This window comes from Scleropages formosus, chromosome 1 (assembly GCF_900964775.1).
Source record: "Scleropages formosus chromosome 1, fSclFor1.1, whole genome shotgun sequence".
Taxonomy (NCBI): Eukaryota; Metazoa; Chordata; class Actinopteri; order Osteoglossiformes; family Osteoglossidae; genus Scleropages; species Scleropages formosus.
In genome coordinates this window covers 2,308,589-2,332,730 of record NC_041806.1, presented here as the reverse complement: position 1 = coordinate 2,332,730, position 24,142 = coordinate 2,308,589, and the positions used below count along the sequence as shown (strand labels likewise).

The window sequence follows — 24,142 nt, the reverse complement described above, 5'->3', positions numbered from 1 at the left end:
AATATACGTTATTTCACAGAGATGTGACTCAGAAACTCTATTTTAATCAGTTAAGTAGTTTATTTAGCCCGAAAAATTAAGTATGACACTCCAACGACCAGACCCGGTGCCACAAAACTGAACTGTCATCGTAGACCACAGCCGGCAACAACAGGAAACCGGCCGCTTCTGTCCTACACCTATTTTAAAATTACTCATTTTCAAAGTACATAAGCATGTCGGTGTCTTCTTTGAAAATATTTACCTGTAGTAAAGGTGTACTGGACGACACTTTCACTGTTTGCCTCCGTCCGTTAGGAGCGAGAACCGTCACCGCAGTGCTGCTCGCGGCCATCGCGCCGTGACGTCACGCTGTTTGTTTGAAGCAACTTTATTAACAGCTACTGCGTAACCGACACTTTACAGTCAGGGCATTATTATTATTATTATTATTATTATTATTATTGTTATTATTGTTATTGTTATTATTGTTATACAGTGTAATTGTAAAATAATAATAATAATGGGTACATCACTATCACTTTACCGTCATTTACCCATTTACACAGCAGGAAAATTTATAGTGTATTAACCATAAGTACAAAAAAATCACAGTGAATGCTGCTTCTGTAAACATGCCTGTTTTAACATGGTAAATACATATTATTATTAAGCCATTTGTCTGATGCCTTTATCCAAGTACACTCATGACATGAAACAGGCTGCCCTGATTTACCAGTTTATACACAGCAAGGGATTTTTACTGTTGCTAATCAAAGTAAGTACCTTGATCAAGTGTACCACAACAGAGGCATGGATTGGACCCGTAGACCCTTAGATATCCCTCACCACCACAGCACCTACTCTATCTGCACACATATGCTTAACAAAATGTGAAGGGCACCTCCATCAGACTAGCTCGCACCTTTGCCAGGTACTCATTGTACATATTATTATAGCATATTATAAGAGGGCATATTACTTTAAGATGCCCTGTTACTTTGAAGATGCTTCACAGTTACACTGTATAATCTGGTCCACTTTGGTCCCTTTCTCTTGTCTCTGAAGAAAAAGAAGAGCTCACATGTGAACTGGCACTGCAGAATCCACGGTCCCCGCGAGGGGGAAGGAGAGGAGCCGCTTTCAAAGTCGAAGCAGAAGCCTTTAGGGACGGAGAGTTCCCCCTTTGTTCTCGCCACAGGGACTTACACCTGTTTCTCATGACGGGATTCTGAGCCTGTGAGCCTGTCCCTTCCATGAAACCGATCCCTCTTGATCTCTTTGATGTAACCCGATCTCACGGTCCCGAATAACGGGATCTAAAGATCATGGCCGGGCTTTCGGCAGGGGGATGGGGCTGTGCAATGGGAGCGGTAGTGATAAACGTGTAAGGAGAGAGTAAGAGCGAGGGAATCTGTTTCTATGAGTCTTCAGTGACAGAGACCATCTGTCTCAAGTTGTGCGTCACACTAAAAGATGTCATTTCATTGGGGATTGATCTCAGACCCACTAGTGCGACCTGCGGATTTGAAAGGGTTGTGCCGTGCGAAAGATCGAAAGAGCAGGTTGGCTCTCCAGGAAGGTTGCTATGGACGCCATGGATGCAGCGCAATCCCAAGTGCACCGGTCACATGTAGTTAAGGCATTTCTCCAGACCTCCTGCTTCCGGAAAGGGATCCTTTCACATCGCTCCGAGCACTTTTCCCGTCTCTGCAGCAGGGAGACTTTTAGTGGAGTTACTTGGGGTAAGTACTTTCTTCGAGGAAACTGCAGCAGTAGGCGAGATTTGAACCAGCAACCTTCAGATATGAACGCCGATGTTGGACTATATCAACAAGCGCTATGCTGTGTCTTTGTGGAGTAACGCTACTGGCCTTCATCATCTTCTCCGTTCAGGTTCCTTCTCGGATCTTTACGGTTTCGCTTTCTCCCATAATTCCACGTCATACTCGGCCCTCTCCGCGTCTGACAAGCAAGAGAGCCAGAACGACGAGCACCCGAAGCATCCGAAACCGACTCCCCACTTCCTGTTTCAAGGTGCCAGACACACGACAAGCAAGACAAGGAGACCTGCAGAGGCCACGCACACCACCCCATGCTGGCAGGCGCCAGGGAACCCGTGGAGCCACTCGGACAGCGACCGACTGAGATAACCAGGCCGACGTTAACCGTCCCTCGCCGCGCAGAGCAACGCATAGCAAGCTGTCGTAGTGGTGCGGGACTCGCGGTCCTCAGCTCCTGAGTCGTGTGACCACCGCGAGGGCTCTCCCCTCCCGCTGCCGGATCCCACCTTCCCGGCAGAGCCGCCACGACACAGTGTCGCCCGCTGCGGTTACCGTGCGCCCATCTGGAAGCGATTTAATGCCTGCAGTACTGAGGATGGATCACGATAAATAAAGCAGGTCTAAGTCAGAGAGACTTTGCAGAATCAGTGAGAGATCCGCCCCTTCGGGGGCTACCACATGTCCGGATCTACACCGACATCTCTTTGATGTTTTCCAATGAATACCATCCATCATGCAGGCATTACTTCACATCGCAGCGATCTTGATAATGTCGCATTTTCGGGCCGCCTCGTCACATCTGTGTGGGCAGGGAACTTCTCCTGACACGGGCTTCTCGCACACGCTGTGTTTCGAAGGAGGTTTGCCTACAACACCGCTCATCGCTGTGCCTCATCCCAAACAGTTTCTGAGCTCATCTTACAGCTAGCAGGTGCCTAAACCGTCTGGGACTGAGTAACAAATGGTACGCCGGGATTCCGAATGCGCTTTATTTCTAGTGCGGAACAGCGCCGTCACTCCTGCGCATGTGACTCCGGCTGATGGCTGATAACTGCCAGGAGGCAAAGCAGTGCAAGTGGTCTGGGTCGTGATGATTTCCTGCTTACCATTTACTTTTACGTGTATGCATTCTGAGGGCCCTTTTCTCCAAAGCACCATTCAACTCGGAGTAAAAAAATATGTGCATTTCACCAACGGACCGAGGGCTTTGATACAAACATGTTAATTAAACCACGTTTTTTTTTTTGGTAAAGACCATCATTTCCTGAGCACACCTACTGAATGAGGACCAAAATACGTAAAGAAAAGAAAAAGGTGGTGAAGGACTAACATACGAAAATGGTAAGAGCTCGGCAGGAAAGTGAGTGTGAAAGAGATGAGTTTTGAGACGTTCCTGAATGTTGGGAGGGATTCAGCAGCTCTGAGGGAGTTTGTTCCACCGCATCAGGGCCGAAGCTGAGAACCCTAACTTTTGATTCGGACTCCTTGTGAGTGCGACCCCCAAGCAGCCAGAAGTGGAGGAGCACTTGCTGGGGTGCAGGGAGCGATCGGCTCCTGTAGGTATTGGGGACAGATCCTTTGACCGTCTCGTACTCTCTAACCACAGTGTGGAACCTGAGGCTGGCAGCTACATTAAGCCAATGAGAGGGTAAAAACACAAAATGAGAATTTCAAACAGAGCCAAGTATGTATTGTGTAAGTGTTGTTCTTTCATATTCCAAAAGGAAATAGTCAAGAGACGCACAACAGAGCGCCGTGGCTCTGTGGACCAGCGCTGTTGGGTTCTTCTGCATTCCAGGACAAGTCGGTCCAGTCATCTGACAAACTGGGGCCTCTGAGTTACCAGTTAAACAGCAAAATTAGTTAATTCTGCCCCATGGTTTCCCTAGAATGAGCGTTCTGTTCAAATCACCTCAACCCCTCCTGCTCTCTTTTATCTTGCCACCTGGTGCTGATAAACTCATACAGGGGTGCGCCGTGAACTCCATAAAGCACCGATGCATTTATAGGGCTGCTTTTTTTTTAATGGCGTGCAAAGGTTATTAAGGCATCATTTTAGAGGGGGATGTGCATTCCAGTGGCCACAATTAAGGAACCCTGCTGGATGGTATGTGTTTGGCACAGTGTGTAAAAGCAAATCTAAAGCAACACAGGTGCGCTTTGGGTGCGTTTCGTCGGAGCATATTTTGGAGGATTTACCTCTATCCAAAAAAAAAAAAAAAAAAAAAACACGAAAAAATGCGCAAGATTTATTTATTTATTTATTTATTTATTTAATAGAGCAAAGGGGGCGCGGTGGCGCAGTGGGTTGGACCACGGTCCTGCTCTCTGGTGGGTCTGGGGTTCGAGTCCCGCTTGGGGTGCCTTGCGACGGACTGGCGTCCCGTCCTGGGTGTGTCCCCTCCCCCTCCGGCCTTATGCCCTGTGTTGCCGGGTAGGCTCTGGTTCCCTGTGGGCCAAGCGGTTCTGAAAGTGTGTGTGTGTATTTAATGGAGTGCTAGTTGACACCTTATCAACTAGCGCTTCTTCATAATGCTTTTGAAACAAAAATGCTCCTCATTTAAGATCACTCAGAGTTTTAGGGCGTCACTTCAAAAGTATTACACCTCTACTTGCCAAAGAACTGGTAATATAATGGTAAAATACTGTGGGTGATGTTTTACTTGAACTTTTCCTGCTGAAAACCGAAGATGGGGACCATCGCACTGACTGACACGAGCGACCAGCAACTGTGCCAAATTTTACATGTAGAGGTGGTGACAGTTGCTTTGTTTCGGACCTGCACCTCTCGCACCCAAGCCGGGAGGAAGAGCCTAGAAAGAGAAGCTATGAGCGATTTGCACAAACGAAATAATGGAAACGCGCTCGCCGAAATTTGGATCAAGGGGAATGTAGCCAATAGAGCTTCTTAAATACAAATATTTCTTTGCATCTTTCGGAGCCCTTCCATTCCAGTGGGAACAGTGGAGAGCGGTTCATTATCGCTCGTCACCCCATAATTATCGCAATTAGGGGGCCAGCGCGGCGCGTGCTGCGGCGATCGCGTCCGCGAGCTGCTCCGGCCGACTGGCCACGCGCGAGTGACGGAGGGCAGAAGAGGCGCGATCGAGTCCCTTTCGTTTGCAGCCATTGTGATTCTGGAAAGCGTCGAAACGACCCGAATTCGTGGCCAGAAACAGCTTTTCAGACGACCTGCAGATTCCATGAGGAGTCGCGGCGTAAATTATTAGCGGGGCCTTTCTGATGTCACGCGTCGCTTTTTTAAACACTTCACGCGAGGCGGTGAACGCAGGGTTAACACGGGGTTTGAGCGCGAGAGGAACCGCGGCACGCGGAGGATACTGGTGTAAAACGCCCAGTTAGAGCCTTGGGGGGGGGCAGTTGACAGGGCCGTAGCCCCTCCGATCGCGCAGGACCCCCCTCGGCCCTCCCGTGTAGATAAAAGTGGCCGCGTGACCGGTGCGCAGTGCGCTGGGACAAACCTCCAGGATCTGGACCTTCAGCACGGATACGCCGCAGAGCTCGAGGGAAAGGTACACTCACTCTTACACACACTCACACACACCTAGCTCTGCCGCAATGAGGGGCTGCGATGTCATCAGGTCGTTTATTAGTTCTATAGGTTTTTAAATAGGGACGTTTAAAGCTTCATGTTTAGATGGTCAATGGTCATCTACAGTGACCCCAGAGAGTGGTGTGTGTGTGTGTGTGTGTGTGTGTGTGTGTGTGTGTGGGGGGGGGGGGGGGGGGGGGGGACTTTATACCTTAATACAGCCCAGTGTAAGAAACTACGGAACCACCTAACGTTTCCTATATTGCACGTGGTGCTTCAGTCCCGGAGAAGCGCACCTGCTGTTCTTGGGCGCGTAAATGAATACTTTTGATTTTTTTTTTTAAAAAAAAAGGGTTTTCCATTGATGGTGGTTTGGAAAAGCTCTCCGCTCTAAAGGCTGGGTATGAGCACACTGGAAATTGCCTAGTTTTTTTTAAATGATCATTGCCCGCTTTTCCTACAAAACAGCAATCACATTTTAGCGCAACGATCGTGGAATCTTGTCCAAATTTGTCGGGATCCGATGTCATGTTTTATGGTAAATGGAACGAGACAGATGCTTCGCTTAAAGGGTTTTTTTTTTTTTTTATTAAAAGCTGCAGGCAGGGTCGAAGTCAGACCGTTAACACCTGAAACACCTGTTAACCTCCAGTCTGCTCAGTACTACGCTACCTGTGATTAAGGGGGGTGATACCCTTTGAAATGAAGTATTTTCGCCTCCGCGTGGGGATATTGCACTCCAGAAATGGGCACATCCATCTCATTCTCATGCGTAACCGTGGCTTCAGAATGGCAATGATGCGCATTTAGACGAACTTTGATCCGATTCTCGTGAGAAATTCAGATGAAATGCCCACCACCGAACCGACTGAAACTGGTTTTCAGCTTCATGGCTTGTTCTCGCTTTTCACCGCTTCAAGTGAAACGTGTGAAATAAGTGACCGTCGCCCGCGTGACGGACCCACAGGCCGAGATCACGCCCCGCGCCCAGCCCACCCGTGACGACGGCCCCGAGGGGGCACGAGCGCAGGAGAGTCCGCGATAAAAGCCCCCGAGAGCGCGCGGCGAAGGGCATTTAACTTGCGCGCGAGCGGATCGAACGCGTGACCAGCGTCGCTGCACTTAACGGGGGAAACGCGTCTTCTGTACACATCGTAACGTTAACGCGCACGTGCGCCTATATATGTAGATAAAGAAAGAAGAGTTGTCTATTTTGAAGTGTCGGGGGAAAGAGCATCAAACTCGTGCTCCGGGTACATTTTTCTGGGGAGGAAACCCACTGGAGCGCGTAGAAAAATAAAGTTAAAAAAAAAGAAACTTGCAATTGCTTGTTGCTGTATTTATTATTATCACGTGTCTTTCTTCTTACCTACTGAAGAAGAGCAAACGGGCTGCGAAGATTCAGACTTTCGGCAGCAGCAGAAGGTGCAATGACCGCCAGCCTGAGGAGCCCGAATGTGATGAAGAGGATGATGAAGACGCACGTGATCCGCTCGCTCCTGCTCCTCGCGCTTCTGCAGCCCGCGCACCTCGAGGCGCGGCGGCTGCGGGGCGGACGCGCGCAGCCCCGGCGCGCGCAGCCGCTCCCGCAGCCTCGCGACGGCGCCGAGGTGACCGAGAGCTTCCCGTTGGACTTCACGGCCGTCGAGGGCAACGTGGACAGCTTCATGGCGCAGGTGAAGAACCTCGCGCAGTCCCTGTACCCCTGCTCGGCGCAGAAGCTGGACCAGGACATGAAGCTGCGCTTCCTCGGGAACGTGTCCGTCACGTGCAACGACGGGACCCCTGCGGGGTGAGTGTGACCGCGCAGGTGTGTGTGGAGTGCCTGCGGGTCCGCGCACCTGCAGTGCGAACCTGTCCGTGCAGGTGACTCGTGCGCGCGCCTCCAGTCCGACCGCCGCGTGGAGTTCGGGCAGGGGGGAGGTTCCGAGCCCATCGTGCGCGATCGATTAGAAATCGTTATTAAATAAATTTGGCCCAAAACGCCCCTGATCTCCGGCACTCAGGAATCCTACTTCCCCGAGTTGGGCTGAACTTTGTCTTCTCAGCTGAGTGGGGAGATTAGTTTTGTTCCGAAAGAATTATGGGCACAAAGTGGTGCGATTACTTCCATATAATTCTTTAATATCTTGGTGAGTAATTTTCTCTGGGGCGAGATGTCTGTTGATAAGCTGCTTAGTGATTCACTTGCACTGGCTGTTCTTCCCGTCTCAGTTCAGGGTAAGTGATCAAAGGCACTACGGCAGGAATGTGATTCGAACCCAGGACCATCAGATTGCGGCAGGTTCAGATGAACTGCCCACCGAACCACGCTTCACCTTCAGAAAGATTTTCGCATGTTTGACTAGATTAATTTAATAATAGTAATAATAATAATGGCTTCCACTGAATATTAAGAAGGGAACCCAACTCATTACCATCTGACTGGGGAGATTAAAAAGACCCCCCCCCCCCTCCCAAGGGAAGACCCTGCCGTTTATAGTTAAAGCGATACGTGTGAAAAGAGTGACAGACCGCTCGGGGCGAGTCGGGTTTTACGCGCCACTGGAGCACATTTTCTGCTATTTACGGATAGCAGATCCGTTATGAATTGTATAAAGACAATAATGAATACCGGCGGAGGGGGGAGATCAGTGGGCACATGCAGCAGTCTCCGAGCAGTAATCCGTGCTGGCTATGCGGGGTACAGGCGGGACTCGATGATGATGATGATGATGATGATGATGATAGAGATGGCGAGGCATCAGAGCCCATATTGCAAAACGGTGCTGTCAAAGTTCCTTCACTCTTGTACCGGTGACATAACTGCAGGGCCTGCTGTACAGTTTGATGGGCCAGCAGGTGGCGTACTGGTTAGCGAGTACATCAGTACACCAGCAGTCTCTCTGCCCTTTGGTTGCTGATATCCCCATTGCAGAAGGTCTTCCCAAGGTCTCATTTACTGAATGAGATGAAATGCACCTGCTGGTACTGGTAGCCCCCCCCCCCCTCATGGACTGGGGCAACAGGTGGTGTAGTGATTACAGCTGCCCCCCTGCTCCTGTACCCTCTGAGCAAGGTGCTTGCTGAGTTGATGACTCCAGCAAAAATGACCCAGCTGTATAAATGGGTGAATCGGTGCGAGTTGCTTAACGCAGAGTTGTTTTGGAGAAAAGCATCAGGTAGATGAAGGGAAAAGTGGTTTGTGGGTCGCTGGTGAATGACCTGCAGGGGATGTGGGCTCTGCTCATGGAACAATCCTGCACTTCTCGCAAATGTGTACCACCTCCAGCTTCCGTGTCCTGGGCTGAACAGTTTAAACACACCACTTTGTTGACATGGCAGTATTGTGCCCCCACCCCACATTCTCTGTCCAATAATAGAACTTGGCTGGTAGAACAAGCACCCCCCCTCAACTGGATGGCTCAAATCGCTGGCCGTTGCAGCGGCAGATCAAAGCATTTCCTCTGCTGGGAAACGGTGGCGCCTTGGCTGCCATGGCTGTGGAAAACGCGCGTGCACACACGCACACACACGCGCACACACACACACGCAGTGGTGCATGATCTCCTTTTGTCATTCACCACTGATGCTATAGAGCACAAGTTGGCTGATATGTGGTATCCTAACTGACTCGGTGTGTTTATGGAGATGCAGGTCTCCACACTGGAGTGCCATGCTGAAGAACATGAGCACAGCAATGAATGACATTCAAAGGAAATGAGTGGCTTCTGACACCCTAAAGGGGTCCTGATCTTTGAGTGCCTATAGTAGTTAACTTAGGAAAAAAAAAAGAGGTACACGGGGAGACCCTCCACAGGGGGACGGTGATGCTCTACTGAAGTGCAGGTGTCAGTCCACCTGTACACTCATTAAATCCCTGATAGAGGTTCTTGCTGCAGGATCCCTCCCTTTTCTCCTGAAGGGTAGCTGGTCCAGTTTTAGAATGTCATGTTGCCTAATGAACCTTTTATTCAGAAACAATGCTGCCATGACTCTCCTGCCGAGGGCAAGTTCTATAACGAAGTGAGTCTCACCAATTGCCCGGGGGCGCTGGAATTCGGGAGCGCCAAATATTGCTACTGAAATTGGAAAAATAAATTGTAATCTAAAAAAACTCTATTAGAAATTCAAGATCTGCCTCCTTATAAACATGTAACCGCCTTGTGTCTGAAATGTTGCAACTTTGTACACATTTTATCCATTTGCTCCCTTAAACATTTGGTTTAATTTTCAGTTGTTGAATATAAATCTGTTCTGTGCATATCCATTTTTATACAGTGCTGAACAAAGGTCCAGAGACAGATACAATACAGAACACAGTTACCGATCAGGATGGGGGGTAAAAAAAAAAAAACTCCCACTGTAAAGTAGGGGAGAAAATAAACCTGGACATCCAAGTACCAGGGATTGTCCACCCTTACTCTGTTGTAATGTTGTTAGACAGAGGACCTGTGTGGATGAGTCTGCTGCAAAAGACCATGTCCAACAGGTGCAGGTACTCTTAAGGTAAAGTGTGTGTGTGTGTGTGTCCAGGACCCTGGTTCAGTCCCACTGGTCAAATTGCTGGTTCCTGGCAGCAGCAGACCTGTCCAGATGGCAGCAGTACACTGGTGCCAGTGGTCAGTGTTCCTAGGTCATCAGGATGCCTGGGGAGGGGGGGTAAGCTTATGAAAAATTATAGTAATGGGGTTTGAGTCTAGCTTTACATATATGTAACTTTAGAGATGAAAGTCTGAGCACCAACCGGAGCACCAACGCTGCTCCCACCACGCGAACGTGCAAAGAGGTGCACATACACTCCTACTTGCGCACACATGCGTGCACAGAGTATAAAGTGATGCGCGTCTGATGGCTTCATTCTCGGGTCTTTCCGCCTGGTTCTGATGTCTGTGGTGCTTTGAAACTGCATGTCCACAGCTGTCTGCCACAGACACGGGCGTTATCCGGCGCTGGCGTAACACCCCACGACTCGAGCTGCTGATGGAACAGGTGCGGCAAGCTTGTGCCTTGCAGCCAGATGTGAGTGGCCTGACAGTCCAAAGTTGCAATTCCGCACGTAGTGGTGGGATTCCAGCGTGATCCGCACCCTGCCCCTCGTTGACTTCCCAGCGGCAGAATTGATATAAAGCTTGTTGAGAGGTGGAGGAAGGTGGCTGGGTCATTCAGTTGATTGGGTTGGTGGGATCATGGGTTACTGGAGCCGCCACAGCTGCGTCAAGACTCCAATTGGTAAGAAGTGGGCTCTTCACACTGCCAAGTGCAGACGACATCGTGCAAAATGAAAAGCGTCGTCTTCTGGGTGGGTCAAGACGGCTTGTTCTCCAAGAGGACGTGTAGATCACGTGTAGACCTTGGAATTAACCATAGAAGCTGGCATGGATCCTGCATTCATCCTGATCTATTTGTTGGTCAGTACTTGTCTGCAGGTTTGCTGGAGCTCGGTATCCTGTCATGTTTGGTCTTTGATCAAGTTCTCTAATCTTCACCCAGCATCTTCTCTGCAACGTTCCCCAGAACTGCTCCGCAGGGAAGCTGTGGGTGGCTTGCTTTCCGTACTAGCTTGTGTGTTCTACTTGTGTCCGTGGACTTGTGCCATGGATCTCACCAGCTTCAATCAATGCCTTGGCACTGTTAAAAATACTTATTGTTTATAACCGTTTTATGGCCCATTAGAGACACCAGCCTCGGGTTGTGGTCTTTGAGGCGCAGCTGGTCCTGATTGATCGCAGACCTCCCTGGCAGAACGTGGGATTCGCTCTCCTCATCTCAAAGCTGTCATTCAGTCTGTTGCCCAGCAGGGTAAACTGGTATATAGAGAACTTTTAGTCAGATGGTCTTAGTCATCCAGAATGTTGAGGCACTTGGAAGGTAGCTCCGTGTCATGTCACTCGCCACCCAAGCTTTCGAGTTCATCAGCCGTTCAGCAGTGTGTGTGTGGTTTATGGTCACCTGTCATTGACCTCATCAGTCATCCAGTAAATTACCAGGTAGTCCACCATGCAGATGGTGAGCATGTAGATAAGAATCGTGGGTAAAATCCTTCCCCAACTTCTTCCGGTCCAGGAAGATGACATCTTGGAAAGGCGGGCTCCGCCCAACACGGAGCAGTTAAAGGGTGCCTGGGCTGCGTTCCTGTTCGCCTGCACTCCTCGCTTCTGCTCGCAACCGCACTTAATTCTCGTCAAGTGCGAGAAATGCGGCATGGCGTGTGTAGCGGCAAGAAAATGCCTTGCACAAACAAATGCGAGGGTTTATTGGGGCCATGAGCCCATTGTTTGAACATAATTACCAGCTGAGAGTCCCAACATGCATTACACTAATTCTATAATTAATAATGGTTTCAGGACCTTTGAAATGTGGCCCAAGTCTCACTTGAAAAGACCACTTTAGCCGTGAAATGAAAGCCAAATGTGTGTTTTCCTGATCAAAGCTCTAGGTCGAAGCACATGTTTTTCGGGACTATAATATGAAACGAGTTGCAGCGGATACCGTAACCATAACAACGCCGGCGATGCCAGCGGGCTAAGAATGACCGAAATGTTGAATGAGGGACATCCTCCGTGTTGAGGGGGAGCGGCGATTGGCACGTGACATCGGCGGCGTTCTGTTACGTCCAGTTTGTGGCGCGTCCTTGCGTCCGTCACGTTGCCCCGTTTTGCATTCTTGGCCGAGAGCCGCTGGCGAAAAAGGAACCGAAAGACCGAATCGAAGCAATGTGGAATGAAACGCTGCAGTTCTTTCCTTGGCTTCGCAACACTAGCAAGTATGCGCGGAACACACGCTTGCGCGCACTCTGGCACGCACTCTGGCACGCCAGAACCCCAAGCTCCTGGATGCCACCAGTAGGCAGAATAGCAATTACCAAGCATGTAATTGACGGCAGCTCCGGTCACCAGCCTCTGTACACGTGGGAGCCTGACGAAAACCAAGAGCTGCTTGGATGTGCTGTTCTTGGAACCAGAAGGCCAACAAGGCCTCGTTCTGGGATATGAATTCCTGTCACCCGCGATGTTTGTTTCCTGCCTCCTCGCTAGCCGTGGGGGTGGGGCGGTGAACGCGTGACCCTGGCAATGGAGCCACGTCCCCAGCAGCCAAGCGGAGGTATCTGAGGCAGCTGCCATTCTCACGCCTTTTGTCATTTGGCAATGGAGGTTGGTTATAGAAATGCAGAGAGTGGGGTGCCTGTTGTCCTCAGTGACCCACCTGGTGATGGGTGCCTGTTGTGAAAAAGCCCGCTGTGATGAGCCTGGAGAGAAGGTCAGTAGCGGGCTTGGAGATGATGTTAAACTCAGCTGAAAACTGTGTCGCTATTTCCCAAATGCTGCTCCCTCATTTTGGTCACCCAACCTAGGGTTGGTTCTTTGTGTGTATGTGGGTACTTGGGGTCTGCTTTACTGTGTGTGTGTGTGTGTGTGTGTGTGTGTGTGGAATGATGTCCTTTGTCAACAATTACCATCTAATCCTTGTGTTGAAAGGAAACTGGGCTCACTGTAATGCGTACGATTTCCCTTACAGATGAGCTTATCACATCTCGTGCGTGTGTGTGGAAGAGAAGTTCTGTAACATTGAAATCCTTGAAACATTGGAAAGTGTTCTAATGCACCCCAAGTTTTTGCAAACATTGACAGTTGTTCTTAGGGTTCACATGCTGCGGACCAAGATGAACAGGTATGCTAATGTGTGTGAAGCAACAAGGTGCCCCCCCCCACCCCCAGAAAGCCCCACTGATTTGGTGAATCTGAAGACCCAGCTGATTAGATGCTGCACTCTGGAATCGGTCGTTTTTGTTTCAAAGCTCCTCCCTGCTTGCGATGGCGATCTTTCATGTACCGCTGCTCAAAGAGGCTCCCGGAGATAAGGCGTTTGGCTCCGCCCCCTCCCACGGAGAGCCCTTGACCCTAACCGACGACCGCATTCCGGGACCCTAGTGGAGCGGGGGAGGGGGCACTCCGCCGCGTGTGCCCAAACAATGAGGGCGCTGCAGCGAGGCTGCCATGGTTACGTCCCCTGTGCGTTTGATCGCTGTTCTTGGCATTTCAGTATCGCCAAGGACTGTTCCAGATTTTATCCCCAAGAGCGATGAAAGGCGTGCGCGAAGCAGCGGGTGAACGATGAGGGCTGAGAAGTGTTACGGGGGCTGTCGGGGCAGGATGATCTCCTGTTGGAGGAAAGTTTAAAACCTTCAGTTCTTGAAGCACAGCTCCCTTCGCTATGGCCTCGCGGTTTTATCGCTGCTCGTGCTGGGAGGGTTCCGTCCCTCCTTGTACTTCCCATGATGCAATGCAGCTCTGGCTGGCTGGGTTTGTCCCGTGTCTGAAGAGCAATGAGCTCAGTTCTGGGTCTGGAGTCACTCGCTGCTTTTTGCCAAGGTGTTCCCTCGTCATTTTTGACAACGATGCTAACTGAGGTTTCCATAGTAACGGCCACACTGCAATGCTCCATGCAGGTGTAGTGGGATTCTTCCTTAGCTGTATTCCAGGGACACCCCTGTGTGGAGCATGTGACGCAGGACGTGAAGGGGTAGTCGACTGCCTCCTCCTGGGTTCAAACACACTCAAAGCGGTGAATAAATGTAGGACCTGCAGTCGGTGTAGAGCAACAACTTTGTCCAAGGTGACCTACAGCGATTTACCCCTTTATACAGCTGGGTGACTTTACCAATTCAGGGTAAGTACCTTGATCAGGGTACTACAGTAGGAGTGAGGGTTTGAACCTGGGTCCTCTGATTACAAGGTTGCACGGAGGTTCTCGGTTCTGGCTCCGTTGTGGTGGGATGACCTCCCCCTCTCCCTCAGAACTGCTGAATCTCTGTCCACCTTTAAAAAAGGGTCTTAAAACTCATCTCTTCTGAACTCACTTCACCCATGATCTAAGTTCATAGAAGGTATACTGTAAATGTTCACAGTCATGCTCGGATCAATCCTTTACAGAGCCACTCCTGCAATGTAACGTAAATGTTTATATGTATCTCAAAAAAAAGCTGCCAGGAAGGTGATTAGGAATCGGCGATATTCTGGTAAAGTTTTATGCAGCTACTTGTGCGATGAACGTCGGTGCATGCGGTGAAGGAAACTAAATGTACTTAAGTCACACATCTGCAGCTATGCCTTTCTCCTGATGCAATGAACACGTTGTGTTTTCTTTGAGCCGTACGTCATTTTGGAGAAAATCGTCTGCTAAATGAATAAATGTAAGGTGAACGAGCCAGCAGGTTTGTTATGGACTGCCGTGCTGTGACTGGTCCCCATTCCCTGAATGAACTACCTGTGGTTATGATTTGGTCTAAATTTTCTTTATTTTTTTGTAGGTACTACTTGCGGGAGTCCAAAGGCAGTAAGAGATGGCTGGTATTTTTGGAAGGTAACGAGACGAGTTCGGTTCATTTTGGTACCTTGTAAAAGATTCATGTATTTCCTTGAGTATGGGGTAAAAGCTTTTAGGGGATAATGCTCTAATGTGGTACACATTCGTGTTCTGTACATTACCGAGATGTGATTTCAGATTTTACAGTATCTACCCAAAACCCCATTATTTTGTTAAATGTAATTGCTAATGATATTGAGGACTCTTGGTGTGCGGAGGTCTGTCTGTATGATGTGTGTGTGTGTGTGTGTGTGTGTGTGTGTGTGTGTGTGTGTGTGTGTGTGTGTGTGGTGGGTGGGGCTGTGCGCATGTAGTGTTTCGTCATTCACCCCTTTCTCTCTCTCTCACACACACAGGCGGATGGTACTGCTTCAGCAAGGAGAACTGTGACAGCCGCTATGAGACCATGAGGAGGTTGATGAGCTCCACAAAGTGGCCGCAGACCAAGACCGGTAAGAGCCCCCCCCCCCACCCCCCGCAATGACACGGTCTCCTTGAGCTCCTTATATGCTTGGCACAAAAAGCATCAGCATGGTAGGTGACCATGAACTCGTGGAATAGATTTACTCTTGTGCTCTGCTGCAGGTCCTTCACTCTTCACTCTGTAGGAATCAACGCTGACACTTTGTCGGGACTCGTTACATCTGTGCAACTGGCAGGTGCTTTTCTTCAAATCCCTTGTTTTCTGAACCAACATTCATTGTTGGAACAAGTCTTTCTGCCCCCCCCGAAGGCAATTAAAGCCGGTACCCTAAATCAGAGTTCTTCTGCGATGGCTGTTTCCAGCCAACCCCCTCCCATCCTCCTGCTCTGCGGTAATGGGACTTACAGAAGTGGTCACAGCCCAAGGTCAAAGGTTAGAACAGCCCCCCCCAGTGCTGACCCTACTGCTTTTCCGCTGTGGAGAAATTTGGGTACCGACACAAACACCTCAGTGTCGGTGCCCTCGCAGGCGGCAATGCGCCTCTTTTTTCCATGCTGACTTTGAAGTCGCGCCACGTCTCTCTATATTCCACTGACCCCAAAACCCCATCAAACGGTAAAGTCCTCCGCACGGGGCGGTTTGTTTGCCGAACCTAGCAGGCTGTGCGGCTCAGTGGACAGACCACAGAGCCGCCATTGAAAGCACGGGCCCTAATGAGGACCGTTTCCAGCGGCTTGGGCATGGAGTGGGGGTGCCGCGCGACGGGGAAGTACTGTTTGTTTTTGAGATGCTCAACAGGCCAAAGTATACGTCGACTTAATGAATGGTGTTTAGTCTTCCTGCTCCGCACTTCAAATGGCCTTTGAGGTAAGGGCCCTCTCGCCGAGGATAAGCAGGGCTATTGCTCAAGCGGTCATGCGGTCAAACGGTTTTTCCGTGCAGGAAGGAAGCCAGAAGGTGACTCTGACATACAACAGTAGTAGCTGAATACGTTATTTTAAAATGTTTAAAAACTTTTTTTTTCCCCCCCTCTTATGACATCCCCTTTAATGTCTTCATATTTTTGGCTGTTTTTTGTCTGTACAGTAATAGCAAATGAGAGCAGTGATTGTAAATGAAATACTCAAACTTTGCTTCCTATTATATTGTCCAAATAATGATTTATCTATTGTGATATGAGGTTTGTACATCAGGCTATCTAGTGCTTTACCCCTTTATACAACAAGGTAATTTTTACTGCATCCAATTGGGGTAAGCGCCTTGATCAAGGGTTCTAGAGTAGGAAGTGGGATTCAATCCTGGGTCATTAGACTGCAAGGTAAAAACTGTAATGACCATGGTACAAACTGCTGCAGATTATATTTTCCCAAGCAGAGGGAATCTGTAAGATGAAAATTTTTTAATAACGCTCCTGGGATCTTCCAAAAAAAAGGCATTTTATCAGTGTTAATGAAATAGGAAAAGGTTGTATTTCTGTTATACTACATAATAAATGTACACTTCCCATAACTGAAGTGTTCCTACAACATCAGGTGCTCCACACGCGTCTTCCAGGTACATTAAGGAGTGTTACATTGTACCACGAGAGACAGTATGGTGATCATGCCCAGTTACTGTGTTGCTAGAGCTACATTAGGGCTGGAGAACACATCAGGGTAATGCTGATGATTGCTGATCTGGTGTGTGTGTGTGTGTGTGTGTGTGTGTGTGTGTGTGTGTGTGTGTGTGTGTGTGTGTGTGTGTGTGTGTGTGTGTGTTGGGGTGGTGGGCATGTTGGGGCTATGGCTCACGTGTTGTCACATCTGACCCCCAGGCACAGGAATCCTGTCCCCACAGCCAGAGGAGAATCCCCACTGGTGGAACGCCAACATGGTGTAAGTGTGTTCCCCCCGACCAATCGCACCGAACCTGGAGGCTTGCAGATGGAATTAATCTTAGTAGATCAACCCGAGCAGTTCAGGGTTAGACCAGTATAGTAAAGATAAGGCTGATCTGTAGGCCTTAGGTGTTCCTGCACTGCTTTGACGAAGTACCATGTCTGCTTTGTGGACAGAGGAGCAGAAGGGCAAAAGCTCCTTTTGGGAGCAGATTCCTATTGCAGCAACACACCTTCAGTAGGGTAAAACTAACCTGTCTCAGGACGCTCTTAACCCCTGTTAGTGGGTGAACAATTCCACTGCTTGGTGAGTGAAATCTGCTTCATGATGATGGGAAGAGCCGACGAAGGATCAAAAGCGCCGTCGCTATGAACGCTTGGCCGTCGCAAGCCAGTTGTCTCTGTGGTCACTTTTCTGACACCACCTGCTTGAAACCCAAAAAGCCAGAAGTATCGCAAGGCCCCGCTTTCATGGTGCGCACCCATACCGAAAATCAAGACTGAGCAAGCTTTTGCCCTTCTCCTTTCCTCTGCGCATGCAACACATGTCAACACACACTGAAGGAGAACTCAGACAGATCACCTTGGGGTTGACTGGGCTCTCCTGTCAGACTGTGTACCGCAGTGGGCTGCTGTGTAATTAGCACATACTTCTCCGTCTGCTCTTTTATCTGTGCACAATTCAGCAGTGATGATTAGAGATAATCACTTAATTGCCATAAGTGGAGTGTGACTAAACAGTTTTGTGTTCAGATAGAAAATGCACACCACTTCCCTGTGTCAGTCTTCACTTCTTGGCGTTGTCCCCTCGCCGGTGATGTGCACAACTCCACTGCCTTTCCTTTTCCTCGAGAGTCTGAGAGATGTTGTAAGGCAGTCTAACGTGTAGCAACGTTGCCACCCGGACTGGTAGCCTGAGCTTCCTCCAAGTCCGTCAGTACGCAGAGAGCTCTATCAAGATACGCGTCTTTATTTCATCTACTCCTTTAGTTAAGGACCGAGGAGTCATTACCAATGACCTTTTGTGTCCCTTGGCATGTTGCAGCTCTTCTTCATGACCCAGTCTACCAGCTTGTTTTGCAGGACATACTTACCTGGAAATTAGTCTTTTATACCAAAAATCTTTATGGTACCTAGAACAGGACCCTGCGGAACTCCATTTTGGAGGAAATGATAATTTGATTCCTGGTGTATCTAGGAAAGCCAGCAGGATCTGGAGGCTGATTGTGGTAAATATCATGACGATGTCTAGGAGAACAGGAGAGAGAGGCTGCCCTGGAAGGTGTCAGATAATGCAAGGGCAGTGGTGTAGTTGGAATTTTGAATGACTAGCCAAAGTTAATCCTGGTAATAAAATGCAGATAAAAGGACACTCAAAGACCTGTGAAGAGGAAAGCCAGAAGAAACCAGTCTGGTTTTGGACTACACTGGGCTAAAAAAGATACTTTGGAAGTGATGATATGGGCAGTTTTGGAGGACAGTGAGCTGGGGGAAAGTGGAGTTGGAGAGATGAGAAGGAATAGGGTCAGGAGGTCTGGTAGTGGCCCTACAGTTTTTGATAGGTGTGAAGAGTTTGATTTGGATTTTTCAGCCACCACCTCCTGTCCTCTTGTCCTTTCCTTCATCCTCTGCAAAAAGCGGCGTGCCCCAGGGCTCTGCTTTCATGAGGAGCCTCTTGGCAGGCAGCCTAGTTCAGAAGATTGTGATGGAGAGGATCCAGGCTCTAGTTGTTGTAGGTAGAACAGTGATTGTGGTCTAGAACGAGACACTCGCCCTGAAAACATCCAGCCCTTGAATGGGCAGAACCTTCATAACCAGATTACTTGCCAGGCAGATCGTTAAACTCGGGAAGCTCTTGTTTCTCTTGGAGGTTCAGGCGTCGGTGTCTGTGGCGACAGCCCGGGAGAGCTGGCTGACTGTCTGCAGCGGCATCTCTGAAAGCCGACTCCCTCGCTGGACCCCAGTCTGGGTTGTGGGAGCTGGATGAATGAGTCTCGTGCTGGGACTACGCTGCGGAAAGGGAGGGGTGTTTACCTTCTGAAGAGCGGATTACAGACCGTAGCATTTTGTTAGAGAAGGTGGTCATAGTTTATGAATGATGCATGAGAGCAAGAGGAGCTCAGGGGATTCTGGGTAGTGGCACTGCAAGTTCTCGACCGTGTAGCGAAGGGAGTCCCTCTCAAAAAGGGAACTGTTTTCTTAACGTCAACACCTCCTGCTGCTCATGATGTTTTTACTTGAGTACTCTGCTCTCTTATGCCATTCAGCCACCTTTTCAAAACTTATTTCCAGGTTCGTTCCCTACTGCTCCAGTGACGTCTGGAGTGGCGCGTCGCCAAAGACGGACCAAAGTACGTGACCAGCAGTCTCTCCTGAACCTGATCAAATCCAGGGCTTGGTGTGTGTGTCGTAACGTCTCTTGTGCCGCGCCGCCCGCAGGTGGCTATGCCTTCATGGGCTCTCTTATCATCCGGGAAGTGGTGAAGGAGCTTCTCGCCCAGGGCTTGGACACCGCCAAACTGCTGCTGCTGGCTGGTAGTAGGTGAGGGTGTGTGACTGACGTCCTGGGGTGTCTGTGCACACACTGGTGGGCAAGCGCTCCTCTGAGCATACCTCTGACCCACACCCATCTCTTGCACTCTCGGGGCAGCGCCGGCGGTACTGGAGTTCTGCTCAGCGTCGACCGGGTGGCAGAGCAGCTCGAGGAGCTGGGTCACACCAACGTCCAAGTGCGGGGGCTGTCGGACTCCGGCTGGTTCTTGGACAACAAGCAGTACCGCTGCACTGACTGCTCAGACACCATCAGCTGTGCTCCCACCGAGGCTATCCGCAGGGGCATCAGGTGAGCAGGGTGGAGCTGGGAGAACGTGACTCTGCCCACTGAAGCTTCAGAACTCTCTTCATTCTGGGACCCCCCCAAAGTGACAGTCGGTGAAATCCGGCGCTGTCTTGCAAAGGCTTACGGGATGCAATCTTCGGCAGGTACTGGAACGGAGTTGTCCCAGAGAGGTGCAGGGAGGCGCATGAGGGAGAGGAGTGGAACTGCTTCTTTGGGTACAAACTGTACCCCACTTTGACAAGTAAGAAATCCCCTTAAAGTGTGATTGCACACTGTTTCTATGGTTGCGTGTGTGTGTGTGTGTGTGTGTGTGTGTGTGTGTGTGTGTGTGTGTGTGTGAGAGAGAGAGTGATGGAGAGACAGTCTTGATTATATTACTCCACCTAGTGGGACGGTGTGGATGTATATGGAATCGGTGCTGTGTCAATGAGCTGAATTTATGCGTCATGGCAAGAGGGGAGAACCTTCCTCGTCCCATTTAAAGTTTGCCCCTTAATTTATGGCCCAACCACAGAAATCTCCGGCTTCTGGAAGTGGGAGGGGTGGTCTAGTCTGACTTCTGGGTGTGCAGAACTGCATTTGCAGTCAAACGACTGTGTGTGTGTGTGTGTGTGTGTGTGTGTGTGTGTGTGTGTGTGTGTGTGTGTGTGCGTGCGCTTGACTAAGACTGACTGTACAGCCCAAGGAAGTTTTGATGAGAAACTTGACTTGTGAGCCAAAGGTCTGGCTTCAGTAAGAGCTCTACTGTTGTACGTTTGACAAAGATGTTCATGTCAAGTTGCTTTGGTTATGAATTTACTGAATATGCAGAATCCTTTGGGTGAAAATTTGTTCAATTAAGGGGAGGAGGTGGCTTTTAATTTTAATTGGTTCTGGTATTCTTGTTGTTCAGGGTTATTTGTTCATTTGTAGGTTACTAAGCTACTCTGATTTACCCTGAATTTACACTGATCAAAGTAACCATTTATTCAAAGGTGCTATAGCAGCAGCTGGGATTTGAACCCTGGTGACAACTGTGCCTGGTGTCCCCTTGGCAATGGGTCACACCAAGGCACCTCTGCTTTTAGCACGCTAAAGGGCTTGGCAATGCCACATACCTGTGTCCTTTGTCCAGCTGTCCATCTGAGCGCAGGTTCTGCCCGTCCTCCGCAGGCCCTGTGTTCGTGGTGCAGTGGCTGTTCGATGAAGCCCAGCTCACCGTGGACAACGTCCACCTCACCGGGCAGCCCATGCAGGAAGGACAGTGGCGCTACATCCAGAACCTGGGCAACGAGCTGCGGAGCACCCTGAAGGATGTCCCGTAAGGACACCCCCACCATCCAACACCCAGGGGGTTCACTCCATCTGTTACCAGGGGGGGAATTACTGTGGTGACACGGAGCACTGCCTGCTCCTTGTCACTTTGAGCTTACAGCTGTCCATCTTGTAGTGTGTGTGTGTGTGTGTGTGTGTGTGTGTGTGTGTGAGAGAGAGAGAGAGCGCTGACACATTAGTCAAAATGGTATGAATTCATTTCTGATATTCCTTAAGCTTCAAGAGAAAATTGATATAGTGGTATAAATATGCTGATGATGCACTAATATATAAATCCCCCCCCCCCCCCCCCCCCCGCAGTGCTATGTTTGCTCCAGCTTGCTTGTCCCATGAAGTCATCACCAGGAGGTGAGTCTGAGTCACTGCTGTAGGACTTCAGCTCACTTCTAGTCGGAATATTATCGTTAAGATCCAGCTGGATTGATTGGTCCGTGTGATCCGTGGCTCCACCCACCTGTGTTGAGTGACATCGTTGGTCTTACTTGCACCCTGCAGCTACTGGATGGACATCCAGGTGAAGGGCACATCGCTGCCCAGGGCGCTACAGTGCTGGGACCGCAGTTTCCATGACGACGGCAGGAGCAAGAGTCCTCCCAAGGGCTGCCCCGTGCACCTGATGGACAGCTGCCCCTGGCCGCACTGCAACCCCACGTGTCCCACCATTCGGGACCAGTACACGGGCCAGGAGATGAACGTGGTGCAGTTCCTCATGCACATGGGCTTCGACGTGCAGAAGATGGCGCAGCAGCAAGGCATGGAGCCTGGGAAGCTTCTGGGCATGCTCAGCTCTGGCAGCTAAACGGGCAGCTCGTAGCCCTGCCCACCAGAACCACACACACACACACACACACACACACACACACACACACACACACACAGAGCCTCATCCATCTACAGTCCAACACCACCCGCTGTTAAGCCCCTCCTCTCTGTTCACAGCCTCCTGGTGGTGTCCTAAACTGACAGATGTGAAACGGGGAGGGAGGGGTTGCTATGACATTATGGCAGCACTTAAAAAAAAAAAAATCCTAATTCCCTCTATGGATATTAATTTTAGTGTTTTACCTTTTTTAAAATGCATTTTTATGGTTAGGTGTGAATAAGACACAGCGCACTGAACAATATTTAATAAAGAGCCTGTGTGAGATACGTGTGTGTCAAGCGCACTTATCTGACCATGCTGCTGGACTGTCCCCCGTAACCCTAACCTGGCACTCTCAACCTCCAGGGGTTTAGTTTCTCAAGCCAGCGGACGTACGGACATACCGTCCCCTCCCTTCGGCGGCTGGACTGAACGGGAGGTCAGCCATGGGGATGTCTCTGGTCTTCGTTCCTTCACAGTGACTTGAGGTGGACTCCACCCGAGACCCTCGCCTCCTGCCCTGGGGTGGCATGTCAGTTGGGCAGTTTGCTTCCTAGAGTTTATTTCATATACACTAGGAAGTCCTGCTCTTCATCCTTGTGTCCTGCTCTGGCTGCTTCCCGTGTCTTCCCCCCACCCCTTCCATCCTCTAAACTGTAACTAGGTGGGCAGGACTTTCTCCTGCCGCAGTGGGCCCTCCTACCCCTGAAGCTTCTTGGGTCCAAACTCACCATTTGAATGCAATTTGAAGGATGGAATGTAACCCAAGTGCAAAAACCCCCTTTTCCCGGGTTGTGGCGCCCTCTGCTGGAAGGGGCGTGAATTACATGCTACACACACCTGACAAATAGGCTCTTGTGTGGCTTATGATTTCAGATTTCCCAGCATCCTACGTGTAACTTATAGGTCTCACTGAGCTCACTTCCTTCCTTCGACTGAATGCTAACTTTGTATGAACGCGTAACTCAAAATTCACCCGTGTACCATAGGACAAGGACAGCGTTGGCCTGCGATCTAGGGAGCCCTGGTGACCGCAACCACACGAGTGAAAGCCAGTTGCCTTCCTTTGTTGCTCAACGCTCCTCTAAAAGAATAAAATAAGCTGCAATGTTCCGAAACAGTTTGTGAAACGGTGCCCGCCGTTGCCTTCTTCAGTACTGGGCTTTCTGGTCCTTTCCAGCCATGAACCAAGGAAGACCAGGTGTGGTCACCCCATGTGACCAACCTGGAAGTTGGTACAAGGTTCACGGAGACCTCTTACTGACGGTCCTCTGGAGTACAAGAAGTGAAGACATGCTGGAGTCATTCAAGTATGTTTAATAAATCACTTTTTATATAACAAGTGTTTCTTATATGTAAAGGTTTCTACTTCATAGCCCAGAGGGGGAGAAAAGTTTGTTACTAATTGTATTTTGTTCTGTAACATATTTTAATAGAAGATGGTCAAGCTATTTCAGCTGCTTTACATATTTATTTTATGTAAATCATATTTATAAGTGCTATTCAGACAGATAAGTGACTTTGTAAATTGTAAATATTTTTCTGGTTGTACTGACAGCATGTTTTTGTAACAAATTTTAAAAAAGAAAAATGACAAAACAATTGTTGCTTGTCTTATTGCTCACATAACATAGTCCTCTCATAACCAAAGTTCCACAATTACACATCAGCTACTGTACCTATGACAGCGGAGACCAAGAGGCTCTGCGGTTTATTCAGAGCAATAAGGGCATGGAAAGGGGTGGTTGCGGGTTCAAATCTTGTGTGAAAACCAATCACTGCAGTGGAGACACTGCTATTTAGTGATGTAAACTCTTACAATGTAGCATAGTGTGAGGTTTATATACTGATCTACTCATTTACAGAGCAGGGTAATTTTTTACTGTAGCAGGGTAACTACCTTGCTCAAGGGTACTACACCAGGAGGTGGGAGTTGAACCGAAAACCTTCCAACAGGGTGAGAGAACTGGAGTAGCTCTTCATAGACTGGACACCAGCATTAGGGCAAATGCATAAGGGGCAGCTGGTAGCACTGTAGTTAGTACTGCTGCCTTTAGACCCGGTGGTCACAGGTTCAAGTCTTACCTCCACCTGTAGTACCACCAAGGGTTACCCTAAATTGCTCTAGTAAAGCTACCCAGCTATGTAAATGGGTAGATAATTGTA

The 24,142-nt window shown here is 49.5% G+C and overlaps 3 protein-coding genes across 3 annotated transcripts in view; 1 reads left to right on the top strand and 2 right to left on the bottom strand.

Annotated features, from left to right (window-relative positions):
• Positions 1-347, bottom strand: part of aspscr1 (ASPSCR1 tether for SLC2A4, UBX domain containing) — a 38,735-nt gene extending 38,388 nt beyond the window's left edge. The window contains exon 1 of the mRNA XM_018745455.2: positions 245-347. Coding sequence (XP_018600971.2) covers positions 245-334 — 90 coding nt within the window. The 5' untranslated portion in view covers positions 335-347. The remainder of the gene's footprint in view (positions 1-244) is intronic.
• LOC108930258 (zinc finger protein 420-like) overlaps positions 1-24,142 on the bottom strand; it is a 1,123,701-nt gene that overhangs the window by 1,021,541 nt on the left and 78,018 nt on the right. The window lies entirely within an intron of this gene.
• Positions 5,247-24,049, top strand: LOC108930172 (palmitoleoyl-protein carboxylesterase notum1a-like). Its single transcript, XM_018745291.2, has 12 exons — positions 5,247-5,296; positions 6,695-7,108; positions 14,606-14,658; positions 15,018-15,113; positions 16,899-16,959; positions 19,254-19,312; positions 19,401-19,503; positions 19,612-19,803; positions 19,944-20,041; positions 20,953-21,100; positions 21,415-21,462; positions 21,610-24,049. The coding sequence occupies exons 2-12, from the start codon at positions 6,747-6,749 to the stop codon at positions 21,911-21,913; spliced, it is 1,524 nt and encodes a 507-aa protein (XP_018600807.2). The 5' UTR covers positions 5,247-5,296; positions 6,695-6,746; the 3' UTR covers positions 21,914-24,049.

Excerpts from the sequence above, each read along its gene's own strand:
- LOC108930172 (XM_018745291.2), top strand. The coding sequence starts at position 6,747 with ATGACCGCCAGCCTGAGGAGCCCGAATGTGATGAAGAGGATGATGAAG. Across the intron at positions 19,313-19,400 it reads GTCGCCAAAGACGGACCAAA|GTGGCTATGCCTTCATGGGC; the intron begins GTACGTGACCAG and ends CGCCGCCCGCAG. Across the intron at positions 21,101-21,414 it reads AGCACCCTGAAGGATGTCCC|TGCTATGTTTGCTCCAGCTT; the intron begins GTAAGGACACCC and ends CCCCCCCCGCAG.